Raw genomic sequence first — 23868 nt, forward strand, 5'->3', positions numbered from 1 at the left:
AAGCCTGGAAATACTGCTCTCTGCCAGAGATAGAGTCCAAAAGCAGCAGAAGGGGGCACTCATGGACTATTTTCACTAGCACATGGCTGAGTTTGGAGTAGGCAAAGTGGTAGGGGCTTATTTTTCAATTGTGTTCTCAAGAACAGCATGGAGGCAGTAGAGACCGACTGTTGGGCTATTCTAAGGTTGAACCTAGGACCTAGTTTTTAAGGTTGTTTTAGCAGTAACAATGGGGAAAAACTTCACAGATAACAGCAACAATAGGTAAAACCATTCAAAATGCAGTAATAGCCCAGCTCTGTGAACACTTAACTGCTGGACACAGTGTTCAACAATAGAAGGACTCTCACTAGAGAACTATACCTTTTGGCTGTTTTTTCTGACTTTTCCCCCTGGATTACCTTTTTACCTTTCCACTGTAAACTGAATCATTTGGAGGGGAAAAAATTGTAGACTTCATCCTTAAAGATATTTTTCATATTCACCTTTAAAGCCGACTGTTCCAAATTTGGAATTCCACATGCTATAGATTTCCATTACTAAAAGGGGAATTTCATTAAGTTCTGCAGAAAATCCAAAATTGGAAGGGCCCTGTCCAAATCGGAGTGGTAGACTACAATGTAAGCCAGAGCAACACTTTTCCCACCAGCTGAAGGTTAGGCCCAACTCCCACTGAACTCCACAGGAATCTTTCTACTGACTTTAACTAGATTTGGCCTAAGCCTGTTTCACATTGTTTCTGAGGTATGGATTATAAGGATAACCGTAGGAATCTTTAAGATTAGAAAGGGGATTTTACCCCCTTCTCCAACCTCTGTGTACTACTACAATGGCCTGTGAAGAGTAGGGGGCTAATTCCCAAGTGCAAATTCCCATTGTCTTGGCTCACCATATACTGCCACAGACTGCCTTCCCCAAGTCCCAGCATGAAAAGCCTATTAGGGGAAGAGCCTGTTTTAGGAAGGGCAGGGCTGCACCATAATATTCACTACTCTGACCTTTCTGGCTTGTAGCCCTGGCTATGGGAAGCCCCAGGAGAAGCAGGAACCTGGTCCAAGACCTTCACTTGAATGTTGTCTAGGGCTTTACAGCTGAATTGCCACGGAGGCACTAGTGGTATTCTAAGCAACTATTACTAATTGAGCTAATAGTGGGTTATACCGAAAGACTTAGAAACAAAGTGGTGCTTTCTAAGAGGGAAAGGATTCATCTTTCTTGCAAATAAATGTGTAATTATTCAGGCTGGGAGCTAGAATCTAGAATAAGTTCATGGAAAGACTCATTGGTTCAGACTTACAGAGCTAGAATTTCTCCTCTTAACCATATACCAGTTTGCTTTGAAAGTGCATAAGCAAGGCAGGGCTCCATTTACAAGATGTTATGTGAACTCAGTCTCCCAGGTGAGTCATGCAATAACCACTGAACCAGGCTACACATTACATGCAGTGGCAACAATGTGCAGTAACTACTGTTTACTAATTGCCCCACAGCTTAGCTCCTTCAGCCTTTTAGCTTGCTCTGTCCTGTTGCTGTACATGGCCTTAGTGAGTTGCTAAGACCAACTCGCATGGTCTTAGAGAGTTGCTTTCTCAAGCTCAGGCCAGTTCTTAGACAGTTAAAACACCTGCATTACTTTTATATCTTTTTCTTCACTCTTTGCAGAGGAAACAAGAGAAACTGCAAGGCTTGTTTGTTCAGCCTAAACCTGCTTTCAAGACATCTCTTGCCATCTTGATCCTTTCTATCTACAGCACCAGAAAGGGGAGAAATGTCCTAAAATGCTTCGTCAGGCCCAAAAGCAAAATTGACTCATACTACAACATTCAATAAAGATAAAGGTCACGTGTGACGATGAGGTTTATTTGTTGGATTATTATCATCTGCAGAGGGGCTGTAATACATAAATTTGACCTTTCAAAGACTAACTATCTATGACTGGTGGTAACAGAACTAGCTGAGGCCATGCTACTGATATAAGGGAATCTACTTATGGTGGTAAATATGGTGGTTGAGTTAATCTCCATTCAATGAGTCATTACCGAGGCTAAGCATGCATTCAGCACCTTGTAAGTTTTGTTTTAAGGCCTTGGGCTGGTGTGATGCACAGGGTGACTTTCACCCTTGTGCTAAGTTGGCATGGCCAAGAACCTAACAGAAGGCTTATGAATCCATCTCCAGGCACCTGAAGGAGAATGGATGCTTCACACTATGGACAATCAGTCATGTTCCTCAGTAAAAACTTTGGGATCTCACGTGAGGCTCCTGTCTTTGAAAATCACATCCTTCCAGGTTTTCAGGCTCAGACCCATAATATAAAATACTCTCTGGCCCCAATTCAGCAAAGTGCTCCAGCACATGTATTAAGGTGAATGGAATTTAAGCAGTTGCTTAAAATTATGCAGGTGCTTGAAGTGATTTTTCAAGAAGGCTGTTTGCTGACTCTGGACCAAGTCCTACCAAATCTGCTTCTCAGCCTGAGTCAGACATCACAAAAGGCTGATTGAAGAGTTGATAAAAGGAAGAACATCTCTTTTTTGCCTTTCCCCCCCCCTTAATGGAATGACCTTTCTTCTCCCTTCCTAAACTTCTAACAAAGCAAGAGATAACCAGACTGGAATAATCGTTAGAATCACAGGTCTTTTGCATTATTTTGGATTGTGTTCTATCATCTCTGTTTGTTGTTAATTTTGTCTGTTTTTTGAACCAGCCCCTAAAAAACCACAGAGGAAATCAAATTGACTAGACATAATTGTACCATTTATGGAAACAAACACAAAGTCGGAGGGCTAAAACACACAGAAATGCATTCTAACAATGGAATGAAGAAACTGAACATAAAAAGGAAGAAAGGAAAAATACATGAACAAAAAAGAAAAAAGTAAAAGAAGTGCATGGCTTTGTAGCTAATTGGGAAAATAATACAAGTAAAAAAATCATATAGAGCCACCAAAAAGAGACAAAATGAAAGAGAGAGACTGAGAGACAGAGAGAAAGAAAGAAAGAAGGAAAGAAAGAGAAAATAACATTAAATCAAGCTACGGTGCTTTTCAACAGGCTCATCTGCAGAAGTGAACGTGCAGAGGCGGACAAAATACCTACCTTCTGATTTGTCAGTGACAGGAATGCAATAATAAAAAAGAAAACAATAATCTCCACATTTGGAGTGCAGAATGGGAAAAAGACAATGACTCTTTAGTAATGTGATTTAGACCCCTTTGCTAATAAAGTTTTCTTTGCTTTGATTTTTTTATTTTTGGTTTTGTTTGCACTGATTTGTTTTTTATTGAAAGTTTTGGTTGGTGGTCAAACGAGGCAGCCATATTAGGTTTTTTTTTAAAATTGTTTAACCAGTCTTCTAAATAGCAGTGCTTCTTGTCTGTTTTCAAATTCTCTGTGTAACATTACAAAGTCCCAAAAAGCATGCAAGTAAAGCAACGGATGAAGGCAGAACATGTCAAGGTTTATTGGGTTATTTTGGCACTGGGTTTGGCTAGGAGTGGCCCACAGAAAAAAAAGAGAAATACTGTAGAGTGTGTGTGGGAGGGGGAGGGAGAGAGAAAGAGAGAGAAAGAGAGAGGGGGAGAGAGAGAGAGAGAGAGAGCAGTAAAGGAAGCCAACCGGAGTGAAAGGATGGGATGAAAATCTGAAATTCCATTTAAAAGGGAAGTCAACTCCACCTGAACATTGAAAACAGATTTGTTTGTCCCAGATTGGCCCATGTCCCTCCAAATATACTTTTTAGGCTAGAATTTGGAGAAGGCAGTCCAAGGAAAGCACTCAAGAAAACCCATCTGATTCAAAGACCATGCTCCTCGGTGTGCCCATTGCTGCATGGCAGCTCACATGAGTCACTTTCTGCATAGCCCTTAGATCCCAGTCCACCAAAGCACTTAATTATGTGCTAAATTTAAGTCCATCCTGATTTGGGAATTGACAGTGTGGCTTCTGTCCTAAGAACTGTGGTCCTGTATTTGGTAAAGGTTAGAAACCAAAAAGATTCTAGTATTTAGTACCAGCTCTTATTTGTGCTGTAGTAGCACCTAGGAGCCCTAGTCAGAGACCAAAACCCCACTGTGTTGAGCACTGTACAGGAAACACAACGGGTCTTTGCCCCAAGTGGTTTGCAATGTAGTTGCAAACATCTTTGATTTTGAAGCCGATTTCATGCTTTGGGGGGCCTAATTCTGGTTTTATGAGTGCTTAGACTGGCAAGTCTGAGGCTAATTATTACCAGTATTAAACTAAACATCTTCTTAATTTTAACAGTTAATGATTACTCTTCCTATTATTAAAAGTTAATCATGGCTTAATTTTAAGCAGGTATCCAGTGTCTTGTGAGTCGATGGAGCCCAATGCTTTGCTGTGAGAGACCCTGAGGCTGAGAACAGACATCACCTTTGTGCCATCATAAACATTTTTATGGCGGCACAGGGGGAAAGCTAACAGAGATTCATGCCCTTTGTCCATGTCACAAGGTAGTATTAATTCATGCTACTGTTTTGTGGCAGATATCTATCTATTTTGAGGTGGGAGAGTGTAGGCAGCCCAGAGCTGCCCATGCTCTCCAGCAGGTGCTCCTGGGGCTTCAGGACCCCAAGTTTGTGTGCCCTGGAAATTTCCCTGCAGGGTGCACAGGATCAGACCTCTGAACCCTGGGATTGCATGCCTGGGTTTCCCCATTTGCAGATGTGTGCCCAGTGATTAAAACAATGGGGGACAATGGGGAAGGGGGTGTCTGTTTTGCCCAATGAAGTGGACACATTCTGGCATAACTGATCCATTTCATTTGGAAACATCTGTTTATAGCCTAAGGGTATGAACAGACTAGAGATTCAGTTGCATATACATATACATCTGTCTCAGAGATAATAATATTCTCATGAAGTGCTTCAGGGTTATCCCTGTTTCATTCAGGGACATTTTTAGATGGTTTGCACTGATCTGTAGCACTATAGCATTGTATATTGTCTGTCTGCTCAGTTTTCACAGTGCTTTAAAGGTGTTCAAGGTTCTCTGAATGTTATGTCTGTCCATTCCCTAAGGCCACGGAGGAATCTGAGTCACCTATTCTCATTGATCATTATCTGTTCTGGAGACAAACAGCCTAGTTCTCACTTTGCACTGGATTAATATCATTGGCACAGTGGAGTAATTCCTGGATTAGCTCACAGTGTCCTGAGAAGTGAATCTCTGCTCCTGATACTTCATGTTGTTCGCATATTTAACTGATATTGGCCTGGGCACTGGTTCAGGAATGAATCCCTATTCACATTTGTCATGGGACTTGAACACAAAATGAATTACAGCCTTCATTAGGAGCTCTAGACATTAAAAAGCTGTAGGCTCAGTTCCTGAGCTATATTTTCAATGTCTCCCTTCCTGTCTAAACACTGAAGCTGGGGTGGTGTAACTTAGCTCAGTCAGCGCAACTACTTTGGTTTCATGTGCCTTCATAGAGGCATCAGAGAAGACAACAGCTCATTTCAAGGCTTGTGCCTAAAAACATTTTCCTCACTCAGGACTTACATGGAAATGACTGAATCCATCATCATTATGGATGATTTTGTAGTCGAGCCCTTTAGGTACACGATGGCCTAGTTCACTTTGTGTGTTACTTCAGGTTTTAAACCAACAGTGCAATTACACTGGTGAATCTTACAACATTTTTGTATGCTGGGGTATATTACACAGCGATCTAGAGTGAACAGAAATACAGCTATCCCAGGGTACCTGCAACCAAGAAATGCTATTACAGTGGGTTACCATTAAGTGGCAAGAGAGCAGGTATTAAATAACCTATTTCCCCTGGGCAAATGGCTAGCCCAGGATAAGCTTGTGGACAGGTGACATGTATACAGGTGCAACATACCACAGTTTATCCCTATTTTTTTTTGGAATAACTCTACACTATATCTGAAGACGTTACACTTGTGTAGACCTGCACATCATCTGTCTACTCTTTTAAACCAGAGGAACCATGTTCTATGTCCAGGCCCTGAGTAGCACAGGGTGGGTTGATTATGTACACAAGAGCTACGGAAAGATATATGAGCTTAGATTCATAAGAAGGTTGGGAGACAGGATCTGTGTTTGTGCAGTGCCAAACACAAGGTGCTCCTACAGACTGCTGCAAAACAGACCAGTAACAAATCAGCGATAATCATCCCCACCAGCCAGCCACTTACTTTGGACACTTAAAAGCAAGAAAAAAGAAGACCTATGGCTTTGGCAGGAAAAAGGAAGTTAGATATGAAAGTCTGAAATGAGCCCAATGCCCTTTCTTGGTGGCACAGTTATCTTCCCTTTTAAATTCTCTGCTCAAAATATAGAGATGAAAATACAATGTTCAACGGTTGTAAATATTAAGAAAACACATCCGCTTTTTTGTTTTGTCTTCTCCACATTAACACACACAAAAGCAAAAAAAAGATCTAGAACAACACGACAACGACAACAGGAACAAAAAAGAAATAGAGAAATATATTGTTTGCATTTCTGTACGTCACAAATGAAAGGAAAATAAAGAAATCCCAAAATAAAGAAATAAAGGAAACTGAACAAAGAAAAAGCACGTTTCGTTTCCCTTCCCTCCCCCTCTTCCCTGCTTCTGCTGAGCAAGAAATGGAATTGTATATTACCGTTTTTCAAATGGGAGGCTAAAGAAAAACACAGATGGGATTAAAAAGAAAAAAAAAGAGAGAGAAAGAGAGAGTTGTTGGAGAAAAGCACCACCAGCGCCTGTTAACAAAAGGAACTTGTGTTTATTCAGCAGTGTCTCTGACATGATCGGGCAGGAATGGAGGCACACACAGTGGCTGAGTGCTTTGATTTTCTTTTTTAATCTCCAAATCATTAGCAAAACAATGTGCTCAGCCATTTGCTAGATCCATGGGCGACCTTTGACCTGGTGCCAGGATCTCTGGGAGGGGCCATAGAGCAAGACCAACACAAATCGATCAAATCGCCATGGATTAATGAAGAGGTGGGTGTGTGGGCAGCAGGAGAATCAGAATCAAAATAAACAATATTAAAAACACAATAAAGAAGAAATCAAAGAGAAGCTACGGGAATTGGGCTGCAGCATGGAAGTCTCTGGATTGGGAACTCATGATTGTTTGTGGGAACTACCTTCAAAAGCTAGAGGGGTTTGAGAGAGGGGAATGGAGAAGGAATGGGAAATGATCAAATCTGGTTGCTGAAATATACTAATGGAAGGCACTGCCTTAGGGCTCTGCGAGGCTATTGTATGCTGACTCCCAACCCCAGGGTAGTGTGCAGGCCCAGAGATCGCCAGGGTTCTTCCTGAGCTGTATGATGGGCAGAGAATTCAGACAAGACTGCAAACTTCACTTAAGAAATCTACTGGATACAAAAAATCATGGACTAAATATAGACATTGGATTTATGGCACATTATAACCTGCCTGCCATCTGATAAACCCAGGTAATCTGTCTGCATTTACCAACTACATTTTATCACCTTCCCCCTCCCCAACAACTACCTTTTCACACCTATTATCTCCCATTCCCTTTGAACCTTACCGCCATGCATTTGCATTTTCACAGACCTGCATTTTGCATTTTGGCTTCTATTCTACCCAGGAAAGCACAGAAATAGTAAGACTTTCCCTATGCATGAAGAAGGGTATTTGTGACCGAAAGCTTGCAAAAAACCCAGTTTTTCCAACTATTTAGTTGATCTAATAAAAGATACCACATCTGCTCAAAGAACTTTGCCTGCCTGAGCTTTCTCTGCTTTTAGCGACTGATCCAAATCCCATCAAAGTCAACGTAAAGGCTTCTGCTTCCTCCAATAGGCTTTGGGGCAGGGCCTGAGCAGGTGGATCTCTGGTGCAAAGCCTGAAAGTGCTGTCCAGTGTTCAAAGGCAGAATGCTTCTCTCTCACATAGCACAGCCCCCTGACCTGGTCACTTGGGGAGAAGCCCTTTTGGCCTGGTATCCCAGGGAAACACATCGGCGATCTAAGGTCTCTGTTAATAGAGTTCAGTAGAAGGTGGGACTTCGTTTTGGCATTTAGTTCTGCCCCAAATCCTAGCAAAAAGCCCCGGTGGTGTACTTTTGCAGTAGGAGACACACCCCAGAAAGTCAGTTTGGAAACAGGAAAATGTTCGGTATTTTCAGCCAAAGTGAAACATGAAGGCATTTCTTCATTCATTCCTTCATTCACCTGTTTCATTTCAGTTTGTTGAACCAACAGGAAAAAATCTCCGTTTCAATCAGGATATCATACTGCATTTCCCTTTTGTTCTGAGTCACTTCATGGGAGTTGTAGGCGAGGTCTAACACCCTCATTCTGCATGATGGGCCAGCCTCCCTGACCAGACTACACCTCCGATGAGGCACCACACTACTCAGTCAGAGAGGATACTGCATTACATCGTGGGATATAAGCCTTGCCAGGGAGCCTGGTGAATAGGACAGAATGCAGACTGTGGGTGACCCAAACAGAAATGAAACATATCTCTATCAGCAATGCCAAAATGTTTAATTGTAATGGCAATCATGGAGCCTTTTTTGAAACATTTGAAGCTAAAGTTTCCTGTGGCATGAACTCAAAATGAAACTTTTTGAATCAGTTTAATGAATGGAGAGATTTCCATTTAGGACAAGCCAGCCCAAATCAGGAAGTTTTGTTACTGTTTTCCTGATGGAAAGTTGCAAAAGTTTCCACAAGGAAACCATCACTAACCAGCCCCAGCCTATGAGCTGATTATGTCAATAGACACACAGCTCTACCCACAGCTGCATGGGTGCTAGAGGGAAACTAAGCCATAGGACCCTGATCACATTTGGTCCCAGTTCTGAGTGAGCAGAGCCTGGCTTACTGGAATTCACTATTTCAGGTGGTCTCAGTGCAATGCTCAGCAGCTCCCACTGGATCTTCCTTTTCAAGCTGATCCAAAGTGGAAACACACAGGGGTTGAATCCATACAGACAAGAGAACAAGAACAGAAACCTCCCTGCCAAGTGCCAAAGCCTTGTGGCTCTCATTAGCCTGAAGTTTTGCATGACGAAGGAAGTTATAGCCAAAGAAGGCCCAAAGTCTTGAGACAAAAGGGAATATCCCATTTCTTCAGCCTGGTTCCCACACAGAGAGAGGCTGGAGAACTAGGCTTACTGTCGGAGGTGATGCAGGCCTCCAGCCCTTTCTGTTTGCTTTTATTTCAGCTGTAAATTAGCCTGAGCGAGGGATGAATGGCTTGGTTTTTAAAGAAGGATCTGAGGGTTGAGATAAAGAGACTTCCATGAATTGAAGGATCTGAGGAAACTTGGAGTATAGATGAGAGATTCTGCCAGAGTGAGATTCCCCACTCTTCTCCTCAAGTAGCCTCAGCAGGTATTTTTCAAAGAAGACTTCTGTCATTCTGGCCAAGCCAGTTGAAGATACGCATCACCATGGGAAGGATGAACATCTTTCACCACCTGCACCAGAGAAAATGCTACCCTTCTTCACTAAATAATACCCACAGGGAAATTCTCTCCTGAGCAGAAGATGGCACCAAATGCTTCTCAAGCAGGTGCTGTGATGATACCAGCTTCTTGTCAAGTCCTTTGGAAATGATTCAGTCAAGATGTGGGACCACCTGGAAAATCTCTGCCACTCTTTCTCCTCAGAGAGTGTTTTTTAGTTACTGTGGGCATGTCTATATGTGCCCCCAACTGCGCAGTTGTTACTGCGGAGTCATTTAGTACTTGTTTTAGCAAGCACTAAATGACTGACTGTGCAGTAACCACCGTTATTGTGCAGTGCCAGTGGCACATGGGTCATTTCTGATCCTACTGTGCAGTAGCAATGAGCTACTGTGATGCAGTAGCATCAGCGTCACAGTGTAGACATGCCCTTTAATTCATAGGAACAAAATTTCTGAGAACAAACCTGAGAAAAACACCTCAGGTTTCCTCCCATCTTACTTCCCCTCCTACCTCTAGGCCTGAGTCATGCTATTACAGTGAATGCTTTGCAATGTCCCAGAAATCAATGAGGCTGCCTAGGCTTGGACCCTACGTGTATGTGTCCATGGTGATGGAGGAGTGGGTAGAAGGTCTGCTCGTGACATGGCCAGTTTGGCAGATACAGGCCAGTCTTGGGTTCTGCTCAATGCCAAGAGCGAGGCTGCTCCCCTGGGGTCACTGAGACTGAGCGAAAGCAAACAGGGCTTCACCTGCTGGTCTCACCTTGGTAAGCTTGGAGTGAAGTGACTTGTAAAGGGGGAAATGATGCAGGTGAGGAGGGCGGGGGTGGTGTTGGCGGAGGGGAGGAGGAAGGCGGAGTGGGGGTGAACCATGATAAAAGAAAAGCATACGTACATCCTGCTGTTTTATGACCAGGTTGCTGTGGCTGTGCCGACCGTTCTGGGCGCTGCCCTTATGCCCGTTCTGGTGTGGTGTGGCCGAGCGGCTGTGGCAGGTGCCAGAGGAGGACGGGCTCCGGCTGGAACGGTGGCTGCTGGCCTTCTGTCCGTCCTCCCTGTGCTTGGGGCTGAGTCTGCGGGAGACAGTGGATGATGGGGTGTGACATGTGACTTGGGGCCAACTCACAGGCGATATGGCAGGCGTGGGAACAGGGAGGGTGTGAGGGGCTGGGTGGAGAGGCAGGCAGCATTTTGGCTGTACTTGCTGAAGGCCAGTGTCTCAGTTACTTCCATTTCCATGTAGCCATATGAGTGCACATACACATAGACACAGACATGGATGCAAGCATCTGTGGATATAGGACAGGCCTGAGTCTGATCTCAGTCATCACACTATATAATGTGGTAATTCTGCTGCTGTTTGGGGCACAGTCAGTCCAACTTTATAGACCAGGTTTCCCAAACTAGGAGATTGGCTTCAGTATCATGACATCTCTTTCTTCTTTTTTTAAATAATACCATTGGGGAATTTTCATTTGGCATCTAGTGTTTGCACTTCTGGGGTCACATTTCCAGATGTTTCTCCATAAACATGTGGAGCTCACATGTTTACTTTTGAATGTCATGAATTTGCAGGGTCTTTAAGAAGAAGCTGGGTCTTTAAGAAGAAAATGCCTCATATGGTGTGAGGGTTGGGCTGATTTTGTGAGGGTTAGTAATGTGTGAGATCCAGTGAGAACCAGTCCCTGCGCTCACAGGGGGAGCCCTGTGTCATAGATGGAGAATATGAGGAGTTGGGTGACAAACCCACACCTAGTGCACCTGGTCCATGCCCCCATTCCCAGTGCCCACCCTCAGCAATTCATATACCCATGCCTGGAGATGGGTCAAGAGTCCTAGGGGAAACCAAGCCTACCTGCTGGGAGATTTGGAGTTGCTGTAATCTGAAGACAGTGAAGCACTGTGGGAGCTGCAGCTGCTGTGTCTGTGGGACCTTCGGGCAGGAGAGCCACTATGGGATCTGCAAGAGACAGACAAGGGAGGAGGGAGAAAAGGAGGGCCCAGTCAGAACTCCTGATCTCACAGTACTGGCCCCAGAGTCAAACTGGGTCAGTAGAAAGAGCACCTCTTTGGATCAGACCCAGCAGGAGAGGAAATGGGAACCCCTAGAAGGTTTCTCCCTGGGAGGGTGGCAGTTTGCAGCAACATATCTGCCCCTGGGGGAGCCAGGGAACAGGTGTGAGAACCTCATTCTAGTGCTGGTGCTAGATGGACTTGCCTCCATCCTAAACTCAGCAAGGTACTGCAGGACCTTTGACTGCCCAGTCCAACAGGGTGCTCAGGAGGAGCCTCTAACTTCCAGACCCAACTAGACATTGGAGAGTTCCCTCATCACCAAGCCCAAAGATGCTGGGTGGAGACCCCAGCTCCTTGTCTCACCAGGCTGTTAGGTCTCCCATCTCTACTGGGTAGAAGAAAGAGCTTTTTTATCATCAAAGCACCAGCCCCACCAGAAGAACATGGTGCGGTGCCCAGAAATCCATATTCTACTAGTGTGCGATGCCTTTGTAAACCTCAAATTCCCACTGTCAATGTAGAGGTGGGAGGGTCTCTGCATCCCCCACCCTCTTGTATCAAGTGTCCCCTGGGCCTCACATTTGGAGCCTCACCTTTTTCTCTCTTTGTTTTTTTCTTTCCTTTTGTTCTTGGGGCTTCTGGACCTGCGGAATAGCAGAAGACTGAAAACACAGATGTTACAGTGCACCCAGCCCTGAGACTGTGGTGTCCAATGGGAGGAGGTTGTCTCCTAAACTACCATCCAGCTGGATAGCCTTAAACTATCTTCTCTTGGTGAAAGGGCTAACATTGAAGAGGAGGCAGCAGACTCCGTACTGGGACAAAGTCTCTGCTGCTTCAGTGGGGATGGCTCCAAAGGCATCTCACTCATTGGTGCTTTCAGGGAATTTGTCCCCATTACTCCCAAGATAATCATTGCCAGACACACTCATGGAGCACAATGACGGGGTGTCCTGCTATGGATCCAGAGCTTTGAGTTCATGCCAAAGGTCATCCCCTGTCGGCTCAGCTGTGCATGGGTACCTAGTCATTCTGGTGGGAGAGTCAAATTTGGCCAGATATGATGTAAGCCATGTCACTTCCTTGTGTGCTGCTGGCTACAGAAATGAGCATGCCTGAACCAATGGACTGCTAGTTTTGGGAGGAACCAATGGACTGCTAGGTTTGGGAGGAACTTTGAGATCCCCATAGGCTGGTGCATGCATGTGTCTTCTTGCCATTCCCTGATGATTCCCATAGCATCCCCAAGAATCTACTTTTGTTCTTGCTGAATCCAATCACAGATCTGACAAGCTCCCCTGTATCATGGGGGAGTTCTGAGCTGGAAATGGATTCAAACCTCCTAGCAAACCTTTGAGGTTGCGGTTCAAATGCCCCTTCCCCAACTCCAATTGCAAAACAACTTCCTCCACAGCAAAGTAACTTTGTGCCGGGCCCTCTGAAACCACCTGGTGACCTCAGGCCCATATCTGAGGGGTCTCTCCATCACTTGCAGCCTGTACAGTGAGGTGAGAAGCCTTTCTGAAAGCCATTCTAGCTTCACCACAAGGTGTGGGTTAGATGCAGAATGACAGGCGAGGCTCTTGCTGGTGTTATGCAGAGGACCTGACTGATGGCCTACACCAGCCTTAAAATCTGTTATCTAAACCAGCAGTGGCCCCTTAATCTTTCTCATGGCTCAGTCCTATGATATGACTTGTCCCTCATCCTATGACCCTCTGCTTTATGCACTGTACCATTCTCTGCAGCTCTGGTGGTTTTTTCCTCCTACACTACAGGGACAGTTCCTCCACCAGAGGGCACCACAGTAACAACATACAGGCTAAGCAAAAGCATTCAAGGAGCCACACTTAAAAAAGCTCCCCATCTGCTGTAGGAATGAAAATTGTTCCTCTTTAAAGCACAGGGACAGGGGGCTGTAAGGACTTAGAACAGGGCCTGCCCTGCAGAGCTCAGGGGAGGGGCTACATTGAAGTGGCAAACATGGGCAGAGCTTATAGGCAGCTCAGGATTGGGCCCACCTCTATTCATACCAGGTCTGGACTCTGAGCAAATACAAGGGTTGGCTTTTCCTCGCCCTCTGTCATCCAGTCTGGGGCAGAGGGGATATCTTCCTTTCCCTTGATGGACCTGAATGATGTGCTTGGGGCCCCCTGGAACAAAGCCTGGGCATGGCATGTTGGGACTTGAGGGCAGGTACTGGGCTTCAGCAGGCCAACCCAGGAGACACGGCACCAAGCTGGCACCTCTTTGAGGTCCTGGTGGAACAGGGTTCAGTGAGGGAAGGAGATGAGAGCTGGTATGACGATGGAATAGAGGGAGTGGGGCTAGGGCATCCTGCTGGATTTCCTTTGCCTCTCACTACATGCCAGCGTCACCTGCTGCAAATGATTCTGCCCCTCCCTGCATAGCCCTGATACCTTCAAACAGCCGAGGGGCAGGGGGCTCCACTTGGCTCCTCTTGTCAGTGACCCCAGACATCCCCCTGAATGTCAGGCAGGAGAAAGCAAGCTCCGGTACCAGAGAGGAGGGAGGAAGGCACATAAGCAAGAGGTGACTGGGGCAAGGCGGGTGGTGAGTGGGGGTCTAAGGGGCAGAAGCAGCGAGGAAGTGCGGCTCTTGCCTCATTAACTCTCACCTGTGTCTTCTCTTCTTCCGGGATCCAGACTCAGACCTGGGAGAGGAACAAGAGGGAAACAGGAGACTGGCTGAGATGAGCAACAAGGGATTCAACCTTGCCGCTTACTACTAACTGCGAGGGCTCCTAAGAAAGGATGTCTTCATCCCAGAAGTGGAGGGAAGGAGGCCAGTATTTCAGTGGTGCATCCATCCACCCATCAATCTATCAATCTAGCTAGCTCTTCTTGGGCTGAAAGGTGGAGCCTGAAGGTGTTGAGGACAGCCACTTCTCCTCAGCCATTGGAGCCTGAGCCATGTGAGTCACTGTGCGCAGCAGGTGTTCATCATCCAGTGCTCCCAGGGGGCTTTCCTCAGGGATTCAGGGCCCATTTCTCCCTGGCCCCAGCCTTGGGATCTTCTGCTTGCTGAGTCTGGCACGTGGGCAGACTCAGAGACAAACTAGGAGGCAGGGAGAACCCCAGTGTACACTGCAACCCATTTCCTGACCTGGGGTGCTCTGCCCTCCTCTTGAGGAGCTGGTGTTTGGCTATAGAAGTGGGCAAGTGGAACTGATCCTTTTATCCCTGGCAGTAGAGGCTCATACTATACATCTCCCATGGGTGGCAGGTTCAATGCCTGCTCCTAACTGCCCACTGTGGGATGCCGCAGCCTCACTTCTGTATGTATCACAGCTCCCCACATCTTGCCTCCACCACAGGAGGTGTTATTCCCAGGAATGTGCTGCCTGCCCTGGGTGGCCGCTGACCTTCCCATTTCCCCATTTCCAAGGCCTAGGGCAGGTGGGGGTGGCTCCCAGCACCTCCATCTGCTGCAGCATCTTCCTTGGATCCATCCCAATCACTCTGTGAACTATGGGCTATTCAATGCTGTTCATTTATCAAACCTGGTTGACACCCAACCTGGGCTGGGGCAGACATGGGATGACTTCATTACTGGGGACGGGGGTGGGGGGAGGTTAGGGGCAAGCGCTGAGCTGGGATCTGTGCTGTGGCAGAGACAGCGGGCAGCCTGGGCAGATGCTTTGTAAGCAGCCGGCTGGTTGCCATGCATTATTCACAGCCATTGGTATCTGCAGTGCATCACTGACTTCAAACAGGCTGGCCGCTACTGGATTCATGCTGGGCTCCAGCCAGCCCTGCTGTGAAGCCATGGCATGGGGGAAGGGAGGCAATCGGGCCCATGCTCTTGCTCCCTGTCCCCTCCCACCACTCTCCCTGCCAAAGCCAGTGACAGTATAACCTTTTCTGCTTCCACCTGGTCTTGGCCCCTGTCTACTTGCATTAGCTGAGGGGGTGCATCAGGGCCCTTGACTCCCACTCCCACTCCAGCCTAAGGGAACAAAGAAGAATGGGGCTGCAGCCTGGGACCAGCCAATGAGGGGAGACTGAAGTCCAAGAGGGTGGACAGGGATGAAGGGATCTGTGGGATGGATGAGATGCGCGGCAGGACAGTGCTGGCCTCAGCTTTACCTGTCTCGTCTGTGCTTCTTCCCAGCCTTCTTCTTCTTCTCCTTCCGGACTGGTGAGGAGCTGTCCCCACTGCAAAGCAAATACAGGGGTGGTGAGTGGGGATGGTCAGGGTTTGGGCAGGCAGAGGCTGAGGGGCAAACACCCCAACACCTAGTACCCAGTGGGTCCCTCAACCCCCTCCTTTTGAACCCAGCATGGGGCTCTAGAAGAAAGAACACCCTGGCCTGAAATATCTAATCAGCCTGAGATTTCTCCAAGTGGCCTAAGGGATTAGGACACCTCACTGATATAGAAATTTTTTTCTTGTGGGCTAATAATTTGTTAAAATGTTGACTAAGAAAATCACTAAAATTTATTTTTTTTTCAACCCGTTTTAACCAGTTCTAAATCATGCTTCCTGTTCTGTCTCAGTGCTGTCTTGTGGGGGCAGTGGGATCTCGTGGGAGTTAGGCCAGAGAGAGGGCTATAGGCCCAGTTATCCTGATCTGTATTCTAAGCCATAAATTACCTCAGACTCTCCATCATGGGCCAGTCTCAGTATGCCTGGTGAGGACACGAAGGGGTTTGAGCTAACAAGAGCCCCCACAGTCTGCAGTCTAACAGCTCCTATATCCAATCTTAAATGAGATCCAGATTTTCCAAAGAGCTGGAAGCAGGATTTCCCAGAGTGCTCAGCCCTGGCCCATTGAAGTCAAAGGTACAGCTGCCTTTTGCAGATGCAGAAATTTGCAAGTGGGACACTGGGACCCAGCTGGGATAAATCAGCAGTGCTTTGCTGACTTCCATGGAGCTGGATGGATAGAGCCAGCTGGGGGAATGGCTCCCAACCCAGCATGTTGCTTGTTAAAGGAAACTTTTGCTGGCAGGGTCTGCCATGCTGTTAGAGTGAGCTGGCTGCACAGAAGGATCTCACCTGAGCTCACTTAGAGCACAGACAACAGGAAAGATTCCCAAGCTTCAGCATGGGCTGGTCACATCCCTATGCATGGCTGAGACTTGTGAAGTCTGATCTGCCATCTCTCCCTGCCTCACTGCCAGGAGCTGGCTGGGCTAGAGCTGGCTCAGCATTTCCTGTCCTTGCCATCTCTACTTGCGGTATGGACATTGCTTTAGACCCCCTGGAGCAGGCTGCATGTACCCAGCTGCCTCTGCTCCAGGGCAGAGCCAGGCAGAGAGGCAGCAACCCCAGCAGCAACTTGATGTCAGCTATAGGACTAGGCAATATCTACCCCATTTCTGGGATAACTGGGCATGTTCTGACCACAGTGTCAATTGGGTAAGTGCAAGGCAGAAGCTGCGGAAAGAACTCAGGGTTTGGAGTTACCTGGAGCCAAAGAAACTCATCCAAAGATGCCTGATGCTGGCTCCTCCCCACCCAACCCACCCCTTTGGCAACCCACTGGGGCAGCGCGGGGTTCTGCCGCAGCACTCACCTGCGCTCGGAGCCAGGTTTCCTCTTTTTGCTGCCATTGCACCCCGGGGACGGCAGAGAAACAGAGAACCCATGTTAGTGAAAGCATCTGCCTGCTGGGCAGCCAGCCTACAGCCTGCATGGGGTGAGCACAGGGACCAGGGTGGGGCTGGGACCAGGGCAGAATCTGGGCTCAAGAGGGCTCTCACTGTGGGGCTCAGCCCTTGTATAGGGTCTAAGGACCAAATCCTGCCCGCATCAGCATCTCCACACTGGCAGGGGGGAGGGAAGGGCTGAGCTGGATGTCTGCATGCGCCCTCCCGTCACGGTGACTGTGTGATCGTGCATCTCTTAATGACATAATGACATGTGCAGATTATCACATGCACTTACACTAATTGCCTCATTAAGACATGGCATTGCTGAGCAGGGAAACATGACTGGGCTGGTTGGATCCCGTACACCGTGAAGGGAAAAAATAAATGAAATTTGCAAACATACCCAAGTGCCCATCAGACAAACTGGGGAGGAGTGGGGGGCAGTGGTGGGGGAAGGGAGAATGCACTCAAGGTACGAGAGCCTTTGATGTGCTGGGCATTGCAGGCAATCCATAGCTTCCAACCCCCCTTCCCCCACTCCATGCTGGGTCTCTTGCTCTTAGTCTGCATTTGAGCCTCAGTAGCCATGTCTACTCGAGCATTAATGCACTTTTTCTAATGCTCATTAAATTTAGTACCTCCAATGTGAGGTACTTAATTAATGTGCGTTAATGTGCACTTAATGTGCCAATGCACAGTAGCACATTTGCATGCCTTTTCAGTTACACTTAATGCACAGTAGACAACTTTATTGTGCATTAGCATAATGTCATGGGTTTTTATGTGATGCTGTAATGCTCAGTAAAATATACTGAGCATTAAATTGCATGTGTAGATGCGCCCAGTGTGTGTGTGTAGGCCAGAAAAAGGATGTGTGTCCTTATGCTGTGTGTCTGTCTGTCTGCCTCCATGTGTGTCAGCTATGTGCATGTGTCTGCTGCTAGGTATGTTTCTGTCTCCTTCATCTTTATGTTTGTGCATGTGTATGTCTACCTACCTCTGTTCTTTGTGTGTCTGTGTGTGTAGTGTCTGTCTCTCTCTATGTGTCTGCACAGGTCTCACTCCCTGTGTGTCTCCAGATGTCTGTGCACAACTCTCCTTGTGTGTGTCTGTATGTGTCTTTCCATTGTAACCCTCACTGCATGCCTCTGTGCGGTGTGGCCCTCTGTGCATGTCTCACTATCTGCTGACCTGTGCATGGGTGGGATGGAGATGCAGATCTCAGGATGGGATCAATCTGTCTGTCTGTCTGTGGGTGTCTGGCTCCTGGCTCCCAGCCTGGGCAGCAGCATCATCTAGTCCGACCCCCTGCCATGGCAGGAAAGAGTACTGGGGGTCAAACGACCCCAGCAAGATGGTCATCTAACCTCTTAAAAACCCCCAGGGTGGGAGCCTGCACCACCTCACTTGGAAGCTGGTTCCAGACCCTAGCCGCCCTGACCGTGAAGTAGCGCCTCCTGATGTCCAACTTAAACCTTCCCTCCGCCAGTAAAGCATTTAGTGACTTTTGAGTGCTATATAAATACCAAATAGCACAGAAAAGATACAAATGGCACGCAACCGACTGTCAGTGCAGCAAATTAAGCTTCTGTTTATAGCAGGAGTGTAAATATAGGGTTAACGGTTAATTCATTTAATGATGAATGTGACACCACTGTGTTATCCTGTAAGAACGTGAATAGAGATTTGCAGCAGACAACATGCTGTGAGCCCAAAAGAATAGGAAACTACTGCCTGCTTTTTTTAAAACTATTGCAAAATGTGGACACAATACTTGGACATAATAGACTGTGTCTGACAACATTTGTACAGTATGTAGCGGAGTGAGCCCCACTCAGCTTCCTATAGTTATCCATATATAGTGACTAAAATTGCAGACACTGAATTAACTCTGAATAACATATGAGCTGGAGTGACAGCCTTCATGTGGTTCTAGAAGGATGAGAATAAGATAGATGGCTGTTTGTGTAGATGTACTAAACTGCAAATCCAGGGGTCCATAGAGTATGGAAAATATGCCAAAAGCTGGGTTGTCCCTTCCATCCCACAGACCCCATTGATTTCCTGCAGGGCAGGAATCCCCCCTTGCAGAGCAGCTTGCAAGATCAGGGTAAATCCATTTCTAGTAACAGACTTTCTCACGCACCCTACCCACTACATTCACGTTTCTCCACTTAGCCCACCTTGGCATCCTTCTGAACCCTGTTATTTTTCAAAACTATTTGGAGAATAGAGAGTGAGTTCTGAATGCCAGCAAGCAACTCTGCCTCTACTGAACCAAGCGGAGAAAGCAGTTGCACTTGAATTTCCCAATTGCCAATTCTCCTTTTTCCTTTCTAACACCAGAATGGAAAGAGCTTTTAGCAAAACTCTCTCTCTAACTTTAGCGGCTGCTCCAGTACCATATAAGGAGACGGGCCATTTCCAAGATCCAAAATATTGAGGGTTTCAGGAGGTTGAGAAAATGGCGAGTTCATATTTATACAGAAACAAGTGGTATGTCAATCCAAATCACAGAACCCGTGCAAAATGCACTCTCTGACAGGAACGCCGCTAAGCAGCGGCGTTCAGCGCCTCGTTTTTAGGCAATCGTCAGGTAAAGCTCCATCTAGAATAGATTGAACTAAAGCAAGATGACAGGAACTGGGAACCCCCAAATCCGAAAGAAATAGCTTTAGGGATGAAAAAGGAGAGTGTGTAAATAGCAAAAGTAGAGGTACCACATTTTGGAGCCAATTGCTTTAGAGAATAAGTGTGTTTTTAAAAACGGATTAAAATAGATTTCTGCAATGGAGGAGCAGGGAGTGCACAAACATTTTTATTTTTGCTCTCAAGCAAATCCCGGGACGTCATTCTCCCCCTGTACTCGGCCTTAGTGAGGCCGCAGCTGGAGTACTGTGTCCAGTTTTGGGCTCCACAATTCAAAAAGGATGTGGAGAAGCTTGAGAGAGTCCAGAGAAGAGCCACGCGCATGATCAGAGGTCAGGGAAGCAGACCCTACGATGACAGGCTGAGAGCCCTGGGGCTCTTTAGCCTGAAAAAGCGCAGGCTCAGGGGTGATCTGATGGCCACCTACAAGTTTATCAGGGGTGACCACCAGCATCTGGGGGAACGTTTGTTCACCAGAGCGCCCCAAGGGATGACGAGGTCGAATGGTCACAAACTACTTCAAGATCGTTTCAGGCTGGACATAAGGAAGAACTTCTTTACTGTCCGAGCCCCCAAGGTCTGGAACAGCCTGCCACCGGAGGTGGTTCAAGCGCCTTCATTGAACACCTTCAAGATGAAACTGGATGCTTATCTTGCTGGGATCCTATGACCCCAGCTGATTTCCTGCCCTTTGGGCGGGGGGCTGGACTCGATGATCTTCCGAGGTCCCTTCCAGCCCTGATGTCTATGAAATCTATGAAATCTATGAATCCTGACCCCTGCATGAACACTGATGCAGCACCCAAGCTGCACCTGGTAGAACAGCTATGATCTGGCACACTCTGCCACCTGGTGGCAGCTGGCTGGCATGGCATGCCTGAGGTTTTAGGCCATTCTCCTACTCTGGGGTCACATTGGTGGCAGGGGGATGGATGGGGAGTCAGACTTAATGGCAAGGCAAATGTGCAATCCCTGCTAGCAGTCCTGCAGGTGGAATGATTCACTCCCTCTCACCCCACATCTCCAAAAACTTGTAACGAGTTTTGGACAAGCATGGATTCTGGCACTTGACCTATTCAGTGAGTCAACTCAGCTCTTAAAGTGGGGGTGGCCTACTGATTTCTAGGGCTCATTCACCACGTCAGAGCTTGAAGAAGGGGAAATGCTATGCCAACCTCCCTTAGCACCTATCCATCTGCCTGCCTATCTGTTCACCTATCTGCTTTGCCAAGATGCTGATACCCTCTGTCTCTCCCCTGAAGAAGATGTATGGACACAGGGATCCTGGCTGGGCACTGCTGGGGCCCATCATCTGCCTGCCCTGGCAGCATTGTCCTGTGTGATTTTTAGAGTAGTGCTCACAGTAGGTGTCTCCTGGCAGCTCCACCAGCCAGGGACACCAGGTCTGTTTCCCACTGCAGTGGGGAGGTATAAAGACCATGGTGCTGGCAGGGCATTGGCTGTGGATACCACTGCCAGCTTGGCAGAGCTGGGGGAACTGAGTCTGGCTCCTGACAGGGAAGAGGGATGATGAAGTATGTGGAGCAGCTTGAATCACCACAGGGAGGAAGCCATCCCTACTCCACAGGGCCCACTCAAGGCATCTCTTCCCAGCTCAACACCATCTCCTGCTGCGTGCAGATCCCAGCAAGATGCAGAACTCATGCCATGCCTCGGCACCAGCTCCTTAGTGCTGCCTGCTCAGCTCTGCACAGTCATCAGTGGGCTCACACACTGGGAAGAAGCTGTGCAGAGAGAGGAATGGGACGTTCCGCAGACAGCGGGCAGGGGGTCGGGGGGCAGCAGTGTCACTGTGGTGCCAGCAGCTCAGACTTTCCTTTTCGCAAGCTCCACACCTCAGCCGGCTGGGTGCCTCTGTGGAAGCAGAGGTAGCACAGCACAGTGCTACTGGGCCCAAGACCTTGCCCCTCCACCTGGGAGTGAAGCAGCTGGTGGGTTTTCAGACTGGGAGCAGCATGGAGGTGGAACTGCCCTGGTAGGTCCATGGGCACCAGCAGGGGCTGCTCACTTACAGCATGCACCCACACGCAGTGTGGGGCCAGGCCAGGGCATGGCCCTGCTCTCCAGCCTGGGCCATTTCTCTTGAGCTTTCCCATCCAGGGCATTCTGCCCATTTGCTACCCAGTTGCACCATGCTGGATGCTGAAGCAGGCCCTTCCTGCAGGTGCCAGGTCCAGCACTGCCATGCTACAGCCTCCCTGCACCTGAGCCACCCAGCAGTTTGCAAACTGTAAAGTGAGGGTCCGTGACTCCTGTTGTGCTCCACCTTTCCTCTGCCAGAGGCCCTTCCCCCAGTTGGCTTTAGGTCACCTGCACCCCTGCAGCTGAGCATGGGGGAGCTCCAGGCAGCTTCAGGGGATGACGTGGGAGCTTAGGAGATGGATACAGCAAGGACAGGCCTGTGCTGAAGCTCTGATTAGCTCCTGCAAGTCGGGGGTGACCTCAGGTTAGAGGGATGAGCAAGAGTGGCAAGACTTCATTGTAAACCAGTCTCTTGAGGGGACTGCTACCCCCTCCTTGCAGAGCAGGCCACCTGAGGCACACGACTTGCCTTGCCCAGCTCCCCCTGCCCAGCTCTGGGGCTGGCAGGGAGGGTCAGGGGGTGTCCAGGCCACTCACCGGCTCCGGCGATGCCCTGATTTCTTTTTCTTTTTCTTCTTAGGTGGGGGAGAGGTGGAGCTGCTCGACCTCCTCTTCAGCCTGCAGCAGGGAGAGATGAGAGGAGGGTAAGGATTAAAAATGCAGCTGCAGATGCCCCTGCCCAGGCCTCATGCTGGCTGTATTCCCCAGCACCACCCTGGGGAGTGCCTATGTGGAGAGACGCAGGCCACTGGCTTTGGAAGCAGGAGTGTTTGGGACTGGGGGCATGTGAGCACATGCTGGGGTAGGGGTGGACAGGGGTGTGTTTAGCACTCTGCAGGCCTGGAGCCATGTGCAAGGGGCTGGGGCATGACTGTGACAAGGCCTGGATACAAGGGCCTCACCGGCTTCTGCCTCAGCATGACTAGGACCTACAGAGCTGGGCCACGCAGCAGGCAAGCAATGATGGCAGCAGGCTGGCCTGTGGGCTCTCTGTGGGGCACAAGTGCAATGAGACAGATGGTAAACCTTCAACCTGTAGGTGAATGGACCTGCCCTACAGAGGGATCATGCCTGCCTGTCCCTGCCACACTGTAGGGCAGATCCAGTGGGGCTGGACGCCTGCAGGGTGAATAAGGAGTCAACCTTTCTCATCTCTGAGAGCAAATTGTTTTTAACAGCAGCAGCATTTGCCAGCACTGGGAGAGCAGGCCCCGGGGCTCAGCACAGGCCAGCAGAACAGCAAACACCTACGCCAGGCCGGCCAGGCTGCTCCAAGCATGGGTAAGCGACTTTGTGGGAGAAGGATGAAGCAAGGAGCAGCCAGGCTCATGTCCAGGTGGTTTCCATGTGTCTGCCACAGGGATATACTGGACGCATCTACATGTTTGTTAACGCACTTTTGCTAATGTGCATTAAATTTACTGACTGTGTTGTGAGGTACTAGAAAAAGGCACATTAGCCTATTTTAATGCACATTAGCAAAAGGGCACTTTTTGTGGCACTTAAAACTCATTAAAATAGGTGAATGTGCATTAAAGTGCACATGTAAATGCACCCAACTGAGAAGCAGTCTATAGCAAACAGGCACCTGCAGCGATGTAACACTGCCTGGTTCATTCATTGGCCCCAATGGTGAGCTTGGCCCACTATGTTCTTGATGCCTTGTAGTAATTAATGGACCTGTACAAATCGTGCCAGAAAACCAGGATTTGTTTTCCACTGGAAAGTCTGAATGGGAATCTGTGTGGGAAATAGTTTAATCCAATATTGTTGGGTTTTCCCACAAAAGCTGATTTAGGCTGCACATTTTCATTTCCATTAACATTATTTTAGTTTAAACAAAGTGATGTTTTAACTAGAAATGACCGGACACTGTTCAGTTTTCAGAAACTAAAAATCCCAAATGACACTGCAGGCCGGAACAAACCAAAAGTGTCTGTTTTGATATTTCCTCTGAGAACAAATTGATTTTTATTTAATGAGAACTGGCGTTTTCCTGCAAAAGAGCCCCCAAATCATTATTTTGATGACACTGCCATTTTCAGCAGG

The 23868-nt window shown here is 47.8% G+C and overlaps 1 protein-coding gene across 1 annotated transcript in view; it reads right to left on the reverse strand.

Annotated features, from left to right (window-relative positions):
* The window catches only part of SRRM3 (serine/arginine repetitive matrix 3), a 79689-nt gene that overhangs the window by 12274 nt on the left and 43547 nt on the right, over positions 1 to 23868 (reverse strand). Inside the window, exons 4-10 of the mRNA XM_025214976.1 lie at positions 22357 to 22437; positions 16992 to 17021; positions 15559 to 15627; positions 14088 to 14123; positions 12043 to 12093; positions 11289 to 11393; positions 10329 to 10506 (exon numbers count right to left, since the gene is read on the reverse strand). Of these exons, the coding sequence (XP_025070761.1) occupies positions 10329 to 10506; positions 11289 to 11393; positions 12043 to 12093; positions 14088 to 14123; positions 15559 to 15627; positions 16992 to 17021; positions 22357 to 22437 (550 nt within the window). The remainder of the gene's footprint in view (positions 1 to 10328; positions 10507 to 11288; positions 11394 to 12042; positions 12094 to 14087; positions 14124 to 15558; positions 15628 to 16991; positions 17022 to 22356; positions 22438 to 23868) is intronic.

The sequence above is a fragment of the Alligator sinensis genome, unplaced genomic scaffold (genome assembly GCF_000455745.1).
Source record: "Alligator sinensis unplaced genomic scaffold, ASM45574v1 scaffold1420_1, whole genome shotgun sequence".
NCBI lineage: Eukaryota > Metazoa > Chordata > Crocodylia > Alligatoridae > Alligator > Alligator sinensis.